This window comes from Nannobrachium achirus (genome assembly GCF_963921795.1).
Source record: "Nannobrachium achirus genome assembly, chromosome: 3".
In the NCBI taxonomy this organism is placed as follows: domain Eukaryota; kingdom Metazoa; phylum Chordata; class Actinopteri; order Myctophiformes; family Myctophidae; genus Nannobrachium; species Nannobrachium achirus.
Genome location: NC_137812.1, coordinates 70825819 through 70847451, shown reverse-complemented (window position 1 = coordinate 70847451; position 21633 = coordinate 70825819). Strand labels below are relative to the sequence as shown.

The window sequence follows — 21633 nt, the reverse complement described above, 5'->3', positions numbered from 1 at the left end:
GAACACATGGCTGTCTCACATGGAGGACAGTAGAACTCCATCACCTAGGTTACCATAACAACCATAACAACATGTCACTGGTACACTCTGAACACATGGCTGTCTCACATGGAGGACAGTAGAACTCCATCACCTACAGGTTACCATAACAACCATAACAACATGTCACTGGTACACTCTGAACACATGGCTGTCTCACATGGAGGACAGTAGAACTCCATCACCTAGGTTACCATAACAACATGTCACTGGTACACTCTGAACACATGGCTGTCTCACATGGAGGACAGTAGAACTCCATCACCTAGGTTACCATAACAACATGTCACTGGTACACTCTGAACACATGGCTGTCTCACATGGTGGACAGTAGAACTCCATCACCTACAGGTTACCATAACAACCATAACAACATGTCACTGGTACACTCTGAACACATGGCTGTCTCACATGGAGGACAGTAGAACTCCATCACCTACAGGTTACCATAACAACCATAACAACATGTCACTGGTACACTCTGAACACATGGCTGTCTCACATGGAGGACAGTAGAACTCCATCACCTAGGTTACCATAACAACATGTCACTGGTACACTCTGAACACATGGCTGTCTCACATGGAGGACAGTAGAACTCCATCACCTAGGTTACCATAACAACCATAACAACATGTCACTGGTACACTCTGAACACATGGCCGTCTCACATGGAGGACAGTAGAACTCCATCACCTAGGTTACCATAACAACCATAACAACATGTCACTGGTACACTCTGAACACATGGCTGTCTCACATGGTGGACAGTAGAACTCCATCACCTAGGTTACCATAACAACCATAACAACATGTCACTGGTACACTCTGAACACATGGCCGTCTCACATGGAGGACAGTAGAACTCCATCACCTAGGTTACCATAACAACAACAACAACAACAACATGTCACTGGTAAACTCTGAACCAGGGCAGGAATTTCAGGGAGGCCATGAAGGCCATGGCTGTCGTTGCCCCTCAGTTTGGCCTTGTGCCCCTACAAAAAATGGCATGACTTGAGGCCACAGTGGCCTTCATGCCCCAGCTGACTGTACCACTTTCTCCTCTGTCTCTTTCTGGTCAGTATGTATACTATGCCATTTTCACAATAGAACCGTGTTAAACAAAATGTAATGCCTCAACTCTTAGCTGTCTGTCTTTCTTTTTCAACAGCCACCCACAGAGCAAAACACCTTACTTTGCACCTTTTCAGACATCATCAGCATGGTCATATCTGAACAAGGTATCTCTCTGATCTTAAATACAGGCTGTATGTCACGTACGCAGTGTGTGCACTTCACATGCAGGAAATGCATAACCACAAAGAGGCCTCCTCTGCCTGGTGCAAACTCTCAAGTGCACCTCAGCAGTCATTTCAACCTGTCAATATCGTTCCCTCTTTAACCAAACCAAGTGATAATATCATTTTAAGCCTGTTTAAGTGAGTTGTTCAACATACATTATGCTCTATTACATTTTCATATCCTCGCTGTCGAGTGGAAACCTTGTATGACCTTCCTTTTTTTGTTGTTGTTGTGTGTGTGTGTGTGTGTGTGTGTGTGTGTGTGTGTGTGTGTGTGTGTGTGTGTGTGTGTGTGTGTGTGTGTGTGTGTGTGTGTGTGTGTGTGTGTGTGTGTGTGTGTGTGTGTGTGTGTGTGTGTGTGTGTGTGTGTGTGTGTGTGTGTACCCTCGCCTACCCTCGATGACCACACATGAAAGCTAGATAGCATTTTTTAGGTTTTACAAAATGTTTTTACTGATTAGGTAAAACATTATTGTTTTTCTAGATTGATATTCCTATGCATTTGTTGTATTGTTGTTGATGTATTGACATATTATCTTGCTTATTATCTTGCTTATTGTATTGATGTTATCTTGCTTATTGTAAATCTCTCTGGATTAAAAGCGTCTGCTAAATACCTAAACATTAAATTGTAAATGGTGTCTTACGTTGCCTGCATGGTTGGGGCAGGACAGCGGCTGCCCTGCGGCCACGGAGGCGATGGGGTCCAGGACGGGGGTCTCCTGGCTGCTCAGGCTGTCAGCGGGGGGTCTCTGCAGGACGTCCATCAGGTTGGTGATGAAGAAGTTGCTCTGCAGGGCCGACACGCCCCTCTCTGGCAGGATGGAGGTCCGCCGGCACACCGGGCACGACAGAGTCAGGCTGTGGGCCGGGATGTAGTTCTGGAGACACCTGGTGGACAGAGGTGGAACAGTTAATAGCAGTTAGTTCTCAAACTCTGTCATGTCAAAGACCTTCAAAGCAGGGCCGGACTCGGACATGAATTCGGCCCTGGCTTCTTGGCCCAGACCGGCCCATGCACCACAACCGGCGTGAACCAAACACAGAAGATCTACAAGCCCCCAACGTGTGGAGGCAGTGAGGCATTTTGGGCTTGTTTCAGCTGTTACATATTTGGGTGGGACTCCTGGGCCACAGTAGCCTGTGATCTGTGTGTACAGTGTTCTGACATGAAGGGCCAGATGTCCAGCAGAAGGTTGTCCTTCATTTCATCCAGTAGTTTGAGACAAGAGGCGTACTTGGATTTGTAGAATGTAAAGATGATGTCACGCACTTCTGGCTCTAACTCTAGAAATAACTTAAAGGTATTCAGTATTCAGATGATAGACAAGCCAGTGGGCCAATCATGTGATGTCTCTCTGCTCTGTGGGCTGGTGCTACTGAAGGATTGGCCCTCTCCACTTAGTAGCTGCACAGCCCAAAACATACTGTAACTATTCTAATGGAAGCAACAACAAAAAAAAGGGGGGAAAAAAAGAATTGTTGCCACAGTCGGCCCACCGGGCATATATGCCTGGTTCTCCTCTACTCCAAATTATTTGGTATTTGGCTGTGGACCCCCATCTCAATATGTTCTGTGCCAGGGACTCCTCAGAAGAGAAGATTTGTGTTAAAAATAAAATAAAAATAATTAGTGTGGTGGCTATAGGCAACAAACACACAATTGTATTCGGTCTGAGATTCTTTTGGCCAACAAAGCGAACGTGTGTTTTGTAATTTATTTTTAGTAATTTTATCTGGGTTGTAAGGCTGCACAGAACAACAAAGTGAAGAAAAAGCTTTAGGGAGACATCGGCAGACAGAGGCTCCAGAATGTCCCAATTGTGTTCGAGAATAAAGAGTCATTCAGGCAGGCTGACACACCAGCATGCACAACCGCACGCACGCACTTAAGACTCATTGGACACTCTTACACTAAACACTGCATATCGTCTCTGTCGGGTGGAAACCTCAAAATGTCCAAAACTCAGGATCCTCATACATCCAAATGTATGTCCAAATGTCAGGATTCAAAAAAGCAAAAGTAGCAGACCTACAAGCCTATACAGGTAGGTCTCATACTTTTGACCTGTGACGCTGATACTGTCGTCCGTTAATTTACAAAAAAGAAAAAAAAAAGTTAGAATATGAGAATATTCTGCCCAACAGCAACAATATATATTATTAGAGGGTATGCGCATGCATAAAGTGAATGAAAGATCATGTGGCAAAGTGAGTTTAACATCGTTTAACGTTGTTTAATGCAATCAGATAGGACTTGGATGTTTGGATGTTTGGGCTGTCAAGGCCAGAAAGTAGTTTTTTGCCACTCAGTAGGCGTTCCCGCTAACTTCCGGGTATGATGATGATGTCATTCGCATACCAGAGAGATAGAAATACCATTAAATGGGGGTCCGTAGCCTAATGCATGTCAGACTGGCAGTCCTTGAAATTAAAATAGTTAGGAATTACTGCTAGATCCGTAAAGATCTTCTCTTATTATGGGGGTCCCTGGCATATCTTTTCAAATGGGGGTCCAAGGGCTAATGCATTTCAATTTGGGGGTCCTTGACATGAAAAGGTTTGAGAACCACTGGTCAAGAGTACAAAAAGGGTCAAGAATATTAGTCTGAAACAGGCTACTGAACTTGTGGATCTACAAAAGTGCTACCACTTCTGTGCATAAACTTATGCAACTTATTCATGTACTGTAGGTCTAAACTCATGTACTCACTGTACTGTTCAGCTGGACTATGTTATTATGTGTAAGTATATTAAATATACTTACAGCACTTTTAAATGTCAAATTTTGACCTTTAAAAGCGCTCTGAAAAGCCACTTAAAGGCGGCTGCTACTGGAAACTGGTAAAAGAAAACAAAGCATATCCTTCCTTATCTCCCCCTGACCTTTCTATTTTAAATACCATTTATTTTGCATTGTGTTATGCAATGTGTTTTTCTTTTAAAATATTTTCTGCATACTGTAGTACTGTTATATTTGTCTGTTATTCAATGTTATATGAGTAAAAAAAAAAAAAAGGATTTGAAACAATCGCAAAAGCTTTTTTTTTTTTTTTTAGGTTTTTATCCTTTTAGTTTACCTTGTATCAGTGAACAAACTGTACCTTTTCCTATGCAAACTTCTAATAGTCTTCAATCAATCAATCAATCAATCAATCAATCCCTGACAAGATTTTCTTTACTGTTAGATTTTTTGATGAAGCTTGTTGCACAAAAACACATTTCAACAACCACTTCATTACACCTGTAAACCTGTGATGTGACAATAAAGATGATTGTGATTGTGATGTCTACGCCACAGAATGATTTATGCTGTTATTATTGCCAGGACAGTGTTGCAGTCGAGCCTAATTCATATACTGTGTAGGACAAGTGCTGTGAGACACATTTTATGGACACAATGTCACAGGGCAGGATGTAAATCACTTGGCTTGCACTGTACTGTTACCGTACCTCCTGAAATGTGTTATTAATTAGTCATTAATGTCTCACAGCCTTTGATTGGTGGATTATAAATGCCCTGCAGCCCAGCTGTTTCTCAACATTGGGTCGGGGGACCCACTAGGGCAGTGTTTCTCAACTACTGTGCCTGGGGACCTTTGGTGTGCCCCTGAGAAGGGTCAAGTGTGCCCCTTGAAACTGCTTGAAAGCCAGTATTGTATTATCATTTTAAAAATGATTTAAACTAGTGAAAACACTACTATTCACTACTGTTGTGCAACAGCCTTGCATGAAGCAGGGCTTTACTTTGCGAAGAAACGTACACATTTTAAACTTGGAGATACAACAGTGACGACAGTGACAATATTTACACCTGCGTATTATGTTGGTGTGCCCATGGATTCTTGGGACATGAAAAGTGTGCCCATGCAGAAAAAAGGTTGAGAAACACTGCACTAGTGGTCCAAATGGAACACTTACGGGTCTGTAAACTCAGAGTCTAAGGCAGTGGTTCCCAAACTTTTTACCCTGTGACCCAAAAGAGAAATTAGACCCGGTACCCAAACTAGTGAAAACAGCAGATCTCAAGCTCACATTGTAAATCGTCTATTTTCACTACTTAAACATCTGTTTTCAAATTTATATAATTTCTTCAAACTGAGGTAGGTTGGTAAACTCACCTCTCACAGAAGGTGACAGGTAGGTTGGTAAACTCACCTCTCACAGAAGGTGTACAGACAGGTAGGTGGTAGTGTATGTACGGTAAACTCACCTCTCACAGAAGGTGACAGGTAGGTTGGTAAACTCACCTCTCACAGAAGGTGTACAGACAGGTAGGTGGTAGTATGTACGGTAAACTCACCTCTCACAGAAGGTGTGCAGACAGACAGGTAGGTTGGTAAACTCACCTCTCACAGAAGGTGTGCAGACAGGTTGGTAAACTCACCTCTCACAGAAGGTGACAGACAGGTTGGTACAGTTAAACTCACCTCTCACAGAAGGTGTACAGACAGGTAGGTGGTAGTATGTAAACTCAGCTCTCACAGAAGGTGTACAGACAGGTAGGTGGTAGTATGTAAACTCACCTCTCACAGAAGGTGTACAGACAGGTAGGTGGTAGTATGTACGGTAAACTCACCTCTCACAGAAGGTGTACAGACAGGTAGGTGGTAGTATGTACGGTATAAACTCACCTCTCACAGATATAAGAAGGTGTGCAGGCAGGTAGGTGGTAGTATGTACGGTATAAACTCACCTCTCACAGAAGGTGTGCAGACAGACAGGTAGGTGGTAGTATGTACGGTATAAACTCACCTCTCACAGAAGGTGTGAAGGCAGGGCAGCACTTTGGGCAGGTGGTAGCGGTCCAGACAGATGCTGCAGATCAGGAACTGTTTGTCGATCTGTCCCACCACTGGACTGGGCAGAGCTGAGCCTTCACTGTCCATCCTAACGCCCTGACGCCAAGCTCCTCCCTCTGCCACTCAGCCTGCACCCTGGGGAGAGGGGGGGGGGGGGGGGGGGGGAGGGGGGAGACAATGATTTGTGAGCAGCCAACATCAAAGCACTGACGGGCACTTTAAAACGGTGGTTCTCAAACTTTATCGTGCCAAGGACCCTCAAATTGATATGTATTATTTGGTTGTGAAGAAGTTTTAAAACAATTTAAAATGATTAAATATTTCCCAATCATTCATTTTGATATTTTTCCAAATGTTTAAAAAATAGCAGATCTACTGTACATGCTCATGGCATGGCATGAAATGACATGCTATGAGCTTGTAGATCTGCTATTTTTGTAGCATAAAATATGGTTAAAAAAAACACAGAGAGAGACAGAAGGTTAAAGCAAAATCTAATCTCACAAGCAGAAGAATTGTACGATTTATGAAACAGTGTGAAAGGAGCCCCCCAACAGTGCTCTTTCTTAAACAATTAAACACAATATGTAAAATGATGATGTTTTAATAACCAAATAAAGCCTCATCTACAAGCTACAAGCTTTTAAGATGAGGCTATTATTGCTGCACAACATGCTACCACAGAACACATGCTGGCTTCTATGGATTCCAAACTGAAATCAGTCAAAGGCGACTGAGCAGCAGTGAGCACTTTAATCCATAAGAGAGAGAGAGAGAGAGAGAGAGAGAGAGAGAGAGAGAGAGAGAGAGAGAGCGAGATGGTGAGAGAGAGAGAATGATTGGTGAGTAGTAGAGATCAAAGCAGTTTAAAGATGAGTGTTTTCCTTCCTCACACTGGGACCAGGAACTGGACAGAAACAGACAAACAAACGAACAAACACATCCACCTGCTGGGAACACAAGGTTGAACTTCAACTACAAACACCCCACAAATCAGGGACGTGCTGGCCATTGGGAAAAAAATAAAAATAAAATGTCGGCCTTCGTTCCATGTTGGGCTGGGCGGCCAACAAAGTAAATCGTCACTGTTGGGCAGAAACCTTGTATCTCCAAGTTTCAAATTTGTAAATCTTTTCGCAAAGCAAAGCCTTGCTTCATCATACAAGGCTGTCGCACAAAAGTAGTGAAAACAGCAGATCTACCGCGAGGCGTTGTGTGCTTGTAGATCGGCTGTTTTCACTAGTTTAAATCATTTTTAAAATGATAAATACAAAACAAACGGTTTTGGACATACAAGGTTTCCACCCGACAACGACGAAATATAACTCATGTACAGTAATTGGCCCATTGGCTTGTCACTTGTCATGATCTGAAATGGCAAATCTTTGAGTAGCAGCAGCGCTATAAGCAGGGCAAAGGGTTGCCCCGCTGATCAATATTAAATCCCGAAAGACACTAGGAGGTGCTCTTATTGGGCCCCTCATTGATTACGGAGTCCTTGTCTGGTATCGCGACGCCCCAGCTGCCTTAAAGTTAAAGCTCCAAACAGCCCAAAACAAACTAATTAGGGTTGTGCTTGGTCTCCCTCCTCAGACCCACCTTACCGATCATCACCACGAAAGCGTGGGATGGCTCAAAGTAGCTGACAGAGTACAGCATCTTGCAATGGGCCTGGTGTACAAGATACACTACACCTCCAAGATTCCCATGTACCTGACAAACTACTTCTTAAAGGTCAAGGATGTTCACAATCACAACACCAGAGGCAGCTCCACTAATCATCACCAACGTAGATTTAACACTAAACAAGGCTCTAACTCGTTCTCCTGCTACACCATCAACATGTGGAACGCCCTTCCACAAGCCCTAAAGGAGAGCAAATCCCTAGCCTCCTTCAAAATTGGTATGAAAAGTCACCTTCAGACAGCTGCTACCCGTGACTTGTAAATAGACTAAGCCCCCATGCTCCCCCCCCCCCCCCCCCCCTTTTCTCTTTTTTTGTTTTTGATGTTATGCTTTTGAAACTGATATTATCCTAGATAAAGTACTATGTTCTATCCGTCTGTCTTTCAATGTTATATGAGATACTTAAAGTGTGGTTCCTGTGGAAATAAGCCTCGGCTTTCTAGGATCTCCTTTTAGTTGACCTTGTACCAGTGATTTGTACTGTCATGAAACTGTACTTTTTTCTATTGCAAACTTCTAATAAATTCTTCAATCAATCAATCAATCAATCTCTCTCTATAGCGCGCAATGAGGGCCTCTCCAACTCTTTTTCCCGGGCTGAATCAGGGGCCCAGCATGTCCCTGCCACACATACTCTTCTTACAATGGTTAACTTAACTCTGAGAGTGTACAAATGAAACCCTAATGGACCCGTCCATTTGGTTCCATTGAGAATGATATAAAGGAAAATATAAAGCCTGTGGTTAAAAAGAACACTGAACTGGCTGACGGATATAATTTGTTTTTTCCATTACAAGCAATTGTGTGAAGAGAGAACATGGAGTGGAAATGGTTAGGACGTTTATATCTTCACATAGCTTACATTGAACATCAATGTTAGTTGTAGGCCTGCCGCAACATAATCGTCTAATCACAACTCATTTAGAAAATTGCCATTAGTTTTTGCAATATCGTCATAATCATCATAATTGTTTCCATCTTAATATTTTGCGTGTATATTTCCAACTTTTCAAACATAGTGGAAATAGCAGATCTTGTAGATCTGCAAGGCACCAACCTGCTCATCGGGAGCAACTCGGGGTTCAGTGTCTTGCTCAAGGACTCTTCCACACTAACTCTGGGGGAGCCCGGGATCGAACAGGGAACCCTTCTGGAACCCTCCGTGTTCTAAAACGGAAACTCTACCCCTGAGCCACTGCTGGCCTGAGGGGGCCTTGCAGCAGCAGCCAGCACCATGCTGTTGGACACATACAGGCTCCCTGCTGGTTTTAAACCCTCCATCTGTCCACTGTGTTGGTTAGTAGATGAAGATGAAACACCTCAGATCACTGACGTCAGCGCTATAATCACCCATTGTTCAGTGCAACGCTTTCTTTCTGGTGTGAATGACGTCAGACCGGCTTTGATCGGACAGGGGAGAGAGAGAGAGAGAGAGAGAGAGAGAGAGAGAGAGAGAGAGAGAGAGAGAGAGAGAGAGAGAGAGAGAGAGAGACAGATGGACAGACAGGGCAGACAGACAGACAGACAGACAGACAGACAGACAGACAGATTGATTTTCATCAATGTTGGTGTTTTTAGATTGTCGCACTGTGTGTAAAAATGTCATGTTAGATCAACAAATCATGTAGATGGTACTATCTACTGCATGTGATCTACAAATGATGATGTGGATGGGACTGTCTAGTACTCTACTGCCTGCTGGATAGGGAGTGGACAGGGTTCTCTGAGCTGGGTAGAGGCAGCCCAGTGGTCCTTAGAGACATCCAGGATGGGCCAAGGAGATCTTGGGGAGTTTCCCCTCTCCCCTCTATGGTAGAAGGGAGAGGGTACAGTAGGTAGACTTTATAAGTTTCCCTGAAGGGACATTAATTTACTTTGGGAGAGGGGAGAGGGGAAACTGCCCAAGACATCGTGGGCTATCAACTGTTTGTAGATTTAATTCCATCACCAGTCCCAGTTCACTGTTGATGGTGATGATGGTGTCGCCATCCCCCCATTGATAACGTCACTCTGTGTTATTTCAGGGGTTTTCCCATTGGATGACATAAGCGTGGTCTCGACAGACAGACAGACGGACGGACGGACGGATGTAGGTTTCCCTAATTTATCGTTAGATTAGATGTAGCTATTTTCCCAGGCAGGCAGAGAGATGTTGTAAGGTGTGGTTGGCTGTATGGTACAGTGAAGCCCTGGTGTAAGGTGTGGTTGGCTGTACTGTATGGTACAGTGAAGCAGTGAAGCAGTGAAGAGCTGATCCATATTTCATGACACAGTGAAAGATGTTGCAGGGAAACACCACTCAGCACCAACTAAATTATGTACAGTATTTCTTGTTATACAACACGGTCACATAGGAACCGCCTGTGATATAAACCACTGCTGCTCTGCCTGAGAGCTTCACAAACATACAGTAAATATGAAATTCAATTCAACTGAGACTTAATTAAACACTTAAAGGAGTAGTTCACCCCCAAAATGCCTTTTTCCTTTTGATTTATGGAGACTTGAGTTCAATGATACTTTTTTGTATTTGTCGCATTCCAAAGACAAAACATTGATTGTAGTAAATTTACCCCCATTGATTCCGGATGGGGACCCATATGCTTTCGGGTCCCCATCTGGAATCAATGGGAGTACATTTATTCTATTGTGATCAAATTATTGGCTTAGGAATGCGACAAAAAACTAAAACCATTCTCCATGGCGTGAGTAATCATCAATAGTAAAAATGTCATTTTGGGGTGAACTACTCCTACTACTACTTTAAGCCCTATTTAAATGTTTTTGAAAATAGCAGATCTACAAGCTGATAACATATGTGAGCTTGTAGATGTGCTATTTGTTTAGCTTCTTTCTTGCGTTTTGGAGGGGGGGTGTTTGACTCTTTTAAGTGCTGAAAAATGTGAATATATTTTTTTTATTTAAAAATAACCTGACGGTCGCTTATCTCCCGATTTAGGGAGTTTTACTCGTAATTACTTTGTGTTGTTGTTGTAGGAACCGTGCCACTGCCATAGGCCTATATATAGTACATATAAAATGGAACCATTTGGATGAATGTAAAACAAAGGACCATTCATTGACTAAAAGGCTTATGAAACGGTTCCATTACAATACAGTGAGCAGCATCTTCTGTGGTGTCAGAGCGTCAGAGAGGATCCACTCCCAGGAGAGGAGAACCGAGTGTTTAAAAGGGAATGTATGTCAGCCTTCTCATTGTCTCTGATTCAAACTGAGAAACAAGGATAAAACCACCGCAGGGAAATTATCTCTTCTCCTCCTCCTCCCCTCATCGCTGTGTTCTCTCTCTCTCTCACTCTCCCGTTCTGGACCACAGTGGACCACAGTCCCCAGGACATTTTTTTGTGTTATCCTTTAAGGCCTAGAATTATTGAATGCTTTAACCAGTGAAAAATAGCAGATATACAAGCTCACAGCGCGGCACCGAGTGCCGCGCTGCGAGCTTGTAGATCTGCTATTTTTGAAAAAAATTGTGAAAATGTGTGCAAATCTTTGAATATATGTATTTTCAAAGCGAATGTTTGTAACTCAAATTTTGCTTCTGGGTGGTCCCTGGAACTAAATATTTTGAGAGTGTGGGTCTGTGGCCTGTATTTGGCCACAGACCTACACTCTCAAAAAATCATTTTGGGGGTCCTTCACATGAAAACGTTTGAGAACCACTGACATAGTAGTCTCTCAAGAACAGACTAACTGAGCTCCAGTTAAGTGAAAAGGTCCTTTTCTTTGACGATGGCTGGCCAGATTGCTGACATAGAAACATAGGTTTTTCAAAAAAAACCTCAAAGGATTCAAAAGACACTTATAGAATCGGGTCAAATTTCAAATTTTTGCAGATCTACAAGCTCGCAGCCGCACTGTGAGCTTGTATATCTGCTATTTTTCAATAGTTAAAGCATAAAATAATGATACACAATATGTGTACCCGTTCTTAAGCCTCAATGTCTGACTGTAGGCCTTCCCCGTGCTGTTTACATTTCTGACTACTAAACTATTCAATCAATCACTCAATCAATTCTGTGTCTCTTGGTCTGTCCTCAGTCTCTACACCCTTTCTCCTTCTCTATTTCCTATCTCCATGTTTTAACTGTTTGGTGTTTCTTTATGAAGGCCCTACTTGATCAGACTTGATCAGGTTTTTGGACATAGATATGAGGTTTCCACCCAACAGAGACACTATGTTGTCCAGAAACACTTTTCCCTTAGCTTTTAAACTTGATAAGACAATATCAGCAGGTAATCACAGTGTTGTTGTTATCAGTGTCACACTGCAAAACTGTTACTGTAATTCAAGAGTGTAATCTCTGAGTTACTGACCTGTAACGATCCCTTTCTCTCTCAGAGTTACAGTAACACTCAGGATATATCATGTGTGCAGGCAACTCAAATCATGATAATAATGAAAGGGTAATGAAAGCAGTCATTAGACTCTAAACCTTTCATTCAAAACTATAACATCTTCCTCAAGTTACAGTAGCCTTTACAATCAAACCTATCAATCAGTTTATGTCACACAATTATTCATAAATCCATCTTTCTAGATAAAAAATATTTTGCCGCACCCAGTTTTCCAGTTTTGGTGGAATGCACTTGGGCCATTATGTCAAATTGAACGGTTTAATCGGGACACGCATGGGTGCATTTTGCAAAGAGAAACGTTATATAGTCCCATGCAGAATTGCAGCTTTCTAGTTAATTCATATAAGTAGAATAAGCACGCACATACACACAGACATGAACAAACACATGAATGAGCACAATACAATAAACACACAGAAACGTGCCTGCCCCCTCCACATGCACACGCACCCACACACACACGCGCGCGCATGCACACACACGTGCGCGCGCGGGCACACACACACCCCCTACAGTTAAGCGACCACTTGAATCAGTCATGAGTCAGAGTGCTGCAGTGTAGTCAGACAGACACTCAGAGCATGAATGACATAACAGATCATCAGAGCAGGGCTTCATAAATCCCTCACACAGACACAACAACCACAGGTCAACACCAGCCGTCTGATGTCACATCAGAGATCAGACCAGATGGTCTGACTGGAGGCCCCCAGTCAGCCACACAGACACGTGTCTCTCAACCTCTGTCCTTTCAAGGACCCCCAGTTTGATATGCATTAAACGCCCCCACAGACCCACCTTTTGGTCTCATTTTGGTCTCCAGGCCGAGGGACCCCCAATGAACACTGTGAGATCCCCAGAGCTTATTTCAATGGTAAATACAATTGGTAAATGGTGCATTTATCCAATGACTGTGCATTACATTCACCCATTCACACACACATGCATGGCAGAGGAAACCATGCAAGGCACCAACCTGCTCATGGGGAGCAACTAGGGGTTCAGTGTCTTGCTCAAGGACACTTTGACACTAAAGGGGGTTCTGGATGGTACGTGGTCACCGCGTCCTAGTAATTCATTTTCAACGAGAGACGGGCGGTTATTTTGGCCGCACGGAGAAGTTTAGGGGTGGCGAGGCGGGCGGGCGCGGTCCCGTGAAATAACCGTGCGCGTACTCGTTCGTGCATGCAAGCGTGGGCGGTGAGAGCTGGATTGTGGTCATCTTTGTGAAAGGGAGCCCCCACTGCAACCGCTGCCCGTCCGTAGGGCCCTTATCTCTGGGGGATCGAACTGGAAATCTCACTGCTGCCAAGTGGCCACTCTACCCCTGAGCCACTGCCGCCACTAACTCTGAGTGTACAGACAGACAGACAGATATATATATATAGATTTGTAGGCTACTATAGTGTCCTGCAACATTAGATGCCCAGCCCGCACAGTAAAAAACGAATACCAGCCGGCTGTGTTCTTCTTCGTGTGCTGTATTTCGGGAGGCTCCGACCACATTCTCCCATGTATCTCTGCGGTTACATGTGACCGTTGGCAGCCAATAGCCTCCTCTGGTGCCTTTACATGGCAACACCCATGCCAAGGACCCATATTGTGTCATTTGCGCTGCATAGAAACCAATGACTTCGCTATGTGCATATCTTTTATACAGTCTATGGTCTCAATAGGTTAAATAGAGGTTAAAAAAAGAGAGAGTTACAGACCTATAATAAGGGTCCAAATTTGTGGTTGCATTTTGAACACAGAGTTACATCAGGAGTTCAGGAACTGTAAGTAGATCCATTTGGTCCCCTCAGTGGTCCCCGGACCAGAGGTTGGGATTGGGGCAGCAGTGCAGCTAAACGCTGCCAGGGACTCCTTCTTCCATCCTCTGTTATGTAAGCACAGCAGAGAGCAGAGAGTCCAGCTGACACCAAGCCTCAGTAAGCACAGCAGAGAGCAGAGTCCAGCTGACACCAAGCCTCAGTAATCTGCTAAACACAGCGGAACAGCCAAGCCTCCGCACCACAGTGACAAGGACAGTGTGACATCATTTACAATGCCACCACTTATCCAAGCCTTTGGTTTTCATCATTTTACAATGAACAATTTAGGCTTTTTCTTCTTGCAGACGGTCTTTGATATCCAGAGAGACTTACAAGCAGAGAAAGCATGAACTCTATAACCAACAAAACAAGGTAAATAATCACATAAATAGAGAACGAACAATGTACTGTATAGTGCCTCAAAGAAACTCAGATTCCAGATAAACAATGAACCTATAGCATCTGTCTAAACCAGGGGTCTTCAACATAGACTGATGATAGTGCTGCCAAACAAGTGTAAGCAGTCTAAGAAAGCTATGAACATTTTTAATCTGCAAAACAGTTTTATACAATATGTACTGGGGGTCCCTGCTTCATCTCTGTCTCAGCTAAGGGGTCCTTGGCCTGAAAAAGATGAAGACCCGTGGTCTAAACAACATACTATACTGTCTAAATAATATTCGGTTCATTTGAAATTATAGGATACCAGGCAATCGATAATATAATAGCATCTGTCTGCTCTAAACCAGTGGTTCTCAACCTGCCAGGGGGGTCCCCAAATTATTTTGAGGGGGTCCCCAGATGATTAAACTAATGTGCAACATTGTTTTCTCACTCAACAGTTTAAGTGTATAGAGGGTATCTGCACATTTCTTAAGTGACAATTTAAGGACTTTTTAATACCTCTAAAATGACAAATTAAACATTGGCCAAATTGTCAAATATCAGAGGCAGAAAATGTGAAAACAGCAGATCTACATACTCACAATGCCAGACAATCAATGAACCTAACATCGGTCTAAACAACATGCTATGTAAATAACATTCTGCTCATTTGAAGCTATTGGATACCACATACCAGGCAATCAATAAATCTAAGATCTGTCTACTCTAAATAACACAAACATTTGTGTTCTGTTGTATACTTTGGCAGCAACAAGGCTCCAACTGCAGCCAGAAGACTCACACAACGCAGCTTGTCCATAAAACCATGACATCACTGAAGTGTCAGGTGTGACTCTGAACGAGGCGTGTACACAAAGTGACTTACAGCACAGCAGAGACGAACATCTATGAACCAATCAACAGGCTTCCTGCGGTCCGGGGCGCAGCATCCGAGACGCACACTTCCTCCATATGAGGAGAGACTGACTGATGGATAGACTGACGGACGGACTGACGGACTGACTGACTGACTGACTGACTGAATGACAGGCTGACTGACTGACTGACTGGCAGGATGTCTGACCGAGGGACTGACTGACGGACAGACAGACAGACGGACAGAAGCAGTCACCCACAACGGTCAACAAGTCAGTGTGGAGCCGGAGGAAGAGCTTCCTGCAGGGCTGAAACTCACACACAAACAGCAGATGACAGGACTTGTGTGTGTGTGTGTGTGTGGTGGGGGGGGGGACACGAGACAGAGAGGGAGAGAGAGAAAGAGAGAGAGAGGGAGAGAGAGAGAGAGGGAGGGAGAGAGAGAGAGAGAGAGAGAGAGAGAGAGAGAGAGAGAGAGAGAGAGAGAGAGAGAGGGCGGGCAAACTCAGATGGAATGCAGCTCAGGGCCAATTCTTACAGCATCTTTTCTCTCTCTCCTCCCCTCCTCCCATCTCCTATGTCTCTCCCTCCCTCTCTCCCTCCCTACCCCTCTCTCTCTCTCTCTCTCTCTCTCTCTCTCTCTCTCTCTCCCCCCCCCCCCCCCCCCCAGTATAAGTGCTGTCTCACTGCAGCACTAGGAGCATGTGCGGCACGGCGAGCTGCTATTGGCTGACGGACAGAACGATGGCTCGCTGGTACCCTCTGTGTGTGTGAGAGTATGTGTGTAAGTATGTGTGTGTGTGTGTGTGTGTGTGTGTGTGTGTGTGTGTGTGTGTGTGTGTGTGTGTGTGTGTGTGTGTTCCCATCCTGCTGACTCACTGAACGTGTGAATGTGCATTGATGAGAACACCAGAACACAGAGAGAGAGAGAGAGGGGGGGGGGGAGACACACAGAGAGAAAGAACATGTGAGAGAAGGGAGGGAGGAGGAGGAGAAGAGAGGGAGAGAGAGTGAAATAAAAGGAGAAGAGAGAGAGAGAGAGAGAGAGAGAGAGAGAGAGAGAGAGGGAGGAGGGGGGGAGACGGCAGGGATCAGCATTTGATTTGTTTAAAAAACAAATCTTAAGCCCTGTGCTTCATACATAGCAGATCAGGAATGGGACGATAATCCCTATTATCGTTTATCGTGATAAAAAAAGATGTGGAGATTTACATTTATCGTGAAATCATCCTCCGTCATGCACTGGGATCAATTCTCCTTTTATTTTTACACGGCGTTACAGCAGCTTACATGATAGATAATCCTAGAGAAAAATTGTCTCAGCATACATGGGTAAACTGGCGGCCCGGGGGCCACATGCGGCCCCCACCTTCACTTAATGCGGCCTGCAGGTTAATACCGGAATACTGAATATATTATTGATTTCAGCTGTTACAATTCCAAACATGACCTGCTTTAATTCCTTCAGTCTATATTACTAGCTTAATGACTAGTATAGTAGTATTAAAATGTCTTTTATGTCCAATGTAATTGTATTTAGGTTCATAAAGTTAACATGAGTAGCCTATATAACTAAATGCATTTGAAATTAAATCAAAATGTTACATTTCAGGATTCCAATAAAGAAATAACAAAAAATAATTCAGGATTCCAATTCAAAAGAAGCAAAAATAGACGATCTACAAGCTCAAAACGCATCGCGCTGCGATGCGTTTTGAGCTTGTAGATCTGCTATTTTTACTTCTATTGTTTTTGCTTCTATTGTATGCAATACTAGAATGACGTAGAAATATGCAATGTGGCCCTCTGGAGTGAAGGTGGAAATATAGTGGCCCTCACCATCATCAAAGTTGCCCATCCCTGCTCTAGAGGGTGGATGGATGGGTGGACGGCACAAACGTATAACATCCGGAATTGCGAGGCACCGAGACACCGTTGCTCCAAACCGCATCAAACCGGGCATAAACACTGCAGGAGTCAGCCACAAAAACAGTCACAACAAGGGATCATGTGTGGAACCCACAGGCTCGCCATTGCTCCAATCCTAACTAAACTTGACACAAACACTGTTCAGGAGCCTGCCTTGAGAACAGCGACACACACTAGGACCCCCACAAGGGCCCCAATAAGGAGGGCCTAAGGGGGCAACAATCCCCACAAAAACACTGTTCAGGCCAGGAGACTGTCATGAGAAATGTCACACGCACAAAAACTAATTTGCACTCATATGAGGAACCCCGGCAGTGTTGCAGCACAGCAGCAGTGTTTAAGGACAACTTAGTTTTTTTTACAACAAGGGATCATATTTTAGATAGTCATTAGAGAAAAGAAAAGATGAGTGTTAAAATGTTTTCATTTACTTCTATCTATCGTTTTAGTGATTTTAACTATTTTGCCCCCAGGTTGGGGGCATGCATGCAAGTGGCTAAATATTATTTTTAGACACAATAAGCCCATTCCCAAGATGAACCGCAATCTTTCATGGGCAGATGTGACTTATAGGTGCTGGTGTAAATAGCAACAAAGGAATTGCCAGCTTATTGTGTCTAAAAAGACAGATTTAGCCACGTGTACGCCTGCCCCCAACCCACTGAAATCAAAATACTAACATCGCTAAACCAATAGAAAGAGGTAAATGAAAACATTTTAACAATCATCTTTTCTTTCCTCTAATTACAATCTAAAATATGAACCCTTGTTGTAAAAAAAAAAAAGAAGTTGTCCTTTAACACTTTGAATGGCCAAATAACACAGTGACCCATATTGCTCTGGTCAGCAAAATATGGGACATTAATGTATATGCACGGACCGATCTACTTCAAACTCTCTGCGTCTCACACAGACAGAGGACCCCAGGGTGAGACGAAAGGAGAGGAGAAACATTAAGCTGAACCGTCCTGAATGAAGCCTTTATGTTTCTGCATCCAGTCACATTGTGTGAACCAACCAACGCCGCAGGCCTCTGCAAGGAGACATGAAAAGAAGAATCCATCTCCTCTATATTCAGAGACATGGTTTAAAAGAAGAATCCATCTCCTCTATAGTCAGAGACATGGTTTAAAAGAAGAATTCATCTCCTCTATAGTCAGAGACATGGTTTAAAAGAAGAATCCATCTCCTCTATAGTCAGAGACATGGTTTAAAAGAAGAATTCATCTCCTCTATAGTCAGAGACATGGTTTAAAAGAAGAATACATCTCCTCTATAGTCTGAGACATGGTTTAAAAGAAGAATTCATCTCCTCTATAGTCAGAGACATGGTTTAAAAGAAGAATTCATCTCCTCTATAGTCAGAGACATGGTTTAAAAGAAGAATTCATCTCCTCTATAGTCAGAGACATGGTTTAAAAGAAGCATCTCCTCTATAGTCAGAGAGGCATGGTTTCTTCACAGAGTGTGAAGGAGAGCTGTGTTGACCGTTGAATGACCCTCCCAAAGAACAGACACAACGCACAGAATACTGACTGTTAACAGTGGTGGGAAAAGCATGCTGAAATACGCTGTTATAAGTAAAATAACTTAAAAATCCTACTAATAAACGACTGAATGTCTGTCTGTCCGATATACCTGACACAACTGATGCTAAACAGTGCCCACATTTGGAGTTAACTGACATCATCACTGATAGCGCCACCTGTACTGCGCATGCGTCAAACAGTGCCCACATTTGGAGATGACTGTCATCACTGATATGTCTGGGTTCTCCAACATTACTTCTGAGATCCTACATGTAATCCCTCATATACTGTGCACACCACATAACCCAAACTCTGCAGTAAATTCGGAGCACATATTATGTTCGAACAGGGAAGGGCTAGTGTACCGGTACTTAAATTACCAAAAGTAGAAAGTACTCATTATACGGAATGTCCTGTTTCATCATGTATACCGTAGACATCTTTTGAAAATAGCTGATCTACAAGCTCATGTCCAAATTGTACAGTATATAGGGCTGAAGTTTTTTGTAATAGTAATCAAAATCTAAAAAGTAACTACTAACTAAAGTAGGCTAACTAACTAAGGTTTTCAAATAATTGTACTGGAGTAAAATGGGGAAGGGAAGGGACACACAACACACACACACACACACACACACACACACACACACACACACACACACACACACACACACGCACACGCACGCACGCACGCACACAACATGGCAATAGAGGTAATAGAGGTAAAAATGACATTTGCATAATTGCTGTCATACATTTTTGATGTCCTTTGATATAGTGATCATAGGTACTTATAGGGAAAGGCATAATTGATGTAAAAATAAAAGTTTTCCATAAACTTACCTATGATCACTACACCTATCTACTGTATGTCTGCAGCTTGTGAATGTAGCTTTACTAGGACAAGCTACAGTAGCTCATTGTGAGCTTGTAGATCTGCTATTTATGTTAAAGATGTTGCCCAAAGACTTGTGAAATGGGACATTCTGCATAATGAATAATGATGAGTACTTTCACTTTTAAGTATATTTCAGTGGCAATGCATGTGCAACGTTCACTCAAACAATGAATGCAGGACTTTTACTTGTAACAGAGTATTCTACAGCAGGGGTTCCCAAACCTTTTTGGCTCAGGGCACCCCTATAAATATTTTTTTCACCCGAGGCACCCTTACATTATATTCATAATTTTTACTCCCAGGACCTTATATTTATAGCATATTTTAGTGATTATGTTGCAAGGAAAACTTGAGATAATAGCCATTTTGGTTAGAACTGACTGAAAATAACTTTGTACTTCAAGTTTAAAGTTTAAGTGTCCAAATAAATTCCATATATCATCAAAATTATCTCGCGGTGCCCCATCACCCACTTTGAAAACCCCTGTTCTACAGTGTGGTATTGCTACTTTTTACATAAAAAGTCTTGAGTACTTCCAGCTTTGAACAACAACAGCATACTGTAGCACGGCAGAGAGTTCAGAAACCTGAGCAGCAAAACCAAGCCATTTAAAAAGCCCTGCCTGTAAATACCGTGTTTTGGGGTCAGTAAACAGCAGAACTGTGGAACAAAGTTGTATAGCAGCTGAACACCCTTCTACACAGTGCAACATGAGGACACATCTCCAAAACACGCACGCACGCGCACGCACACACACACACACACACACACACACCAAAAATCAACAATGATGTCACATGCACAGTGCATGCATGTGCACGCACGCACACACACACACACACACACAATTGTTGTTCTTCTGAAAAACACGATGTCCTCCATATCAATAATACTGGGTGTGAAAAGATCAGATTATAAACATCCTGTCCATGCATTCATCTGCTCACACACACACACACACACACACACACACACACACACACACACACACACGCACACGCACACGCGCACACACACACACACACACACACACACACAAACAACGCCCTGGTAGTGTAACCTATCACATACACACCCATGTAATTAAGTCATTACACACCGTTCTGTTGTTGAGCTCATGGTTGGTCTAATAATGTAACACAACACTGTCAACATGCCAATGAAAAGTACTCAAAAGAACGGTTTGGCATGGATAGGGGCAACGGTGGCAGAGATATGAGTAGGGCAAAAGTATTTTGTTTTTTTTGTTTTTTTTTGCATTCCTAAGCCAATAATCTTCATTATAATAAATGTACCCCCATTGATTCCGGATGGAGACCTCCTTCCGAAAACAATGGGCCTGCAAAGAGTCTCCTCAAATGACTGGCTTAGTAAGTATTCAAAAATACAAATACTCAAGTACAGACACATTTCAGACATTTACTTAGGTATTTGTACTCAAGTAAATGTACTTTGTTACCTCCTACCACTGTCAATCAGGTCATGGATACTATACCAACACAACAGTAAACATGCATGCAAACCCACCAACACATGATATGAATTAATCATTCCAGACCTCTGACCACACTGCAAAACAACTCACTGCTCAACAAACAATGGAGATGCATTTCTACACATTCCACCACAAAAAAAGGTCATCTTCCTGCTAGGGATGGGATGGGACCATAATATGGTTCATATTATGAACATTCCATGTCACGATTGCTGTGACCAAAGAAATTGCGATTTACCATATTTTGTCGCGATAATCAAAATAACCCCAGCATCCATTATCCTGGGGCGGAACATTTGGCGAAAAATAGCATATCGGCTATTTTTTGGGCAAATTTCTGGCAAAACTTTTTATCACGACAAACGATAATAGCGAGTATCGTCCCATCCCTACTTCCTGCGTATAGCGATATCTGAACATGAAGATCCACACTCATTATGGTCATCATACACAAGAAGTGGAAGGGTACATTTTGGTCTGACAATGATGCACTGTG

General features: G+C 43.1%; 1 protein-coding gene across 1 annotated transcript in view; it reads right to left on the bottom strand.

Moving 5' to 3' along the window:
- The window catches only part of trim2a (tripartite motif containing 2a), a 100362-nt gene that overhangs the window by 77342 nt on the left and 1387 nt on the right, over positions 1-21633 (bottom strand). Inside the window, 2 exon segments of the mRNA XM_080722285.1 lie at positions 1991-2234; positions 6099-6280. Coding sequence (XP_080578411.1) covers positions 1991-2234; positions 6099-6232 — 378 coding nt within the window. The 5' untranslated portion in view covers positions 6233-6280.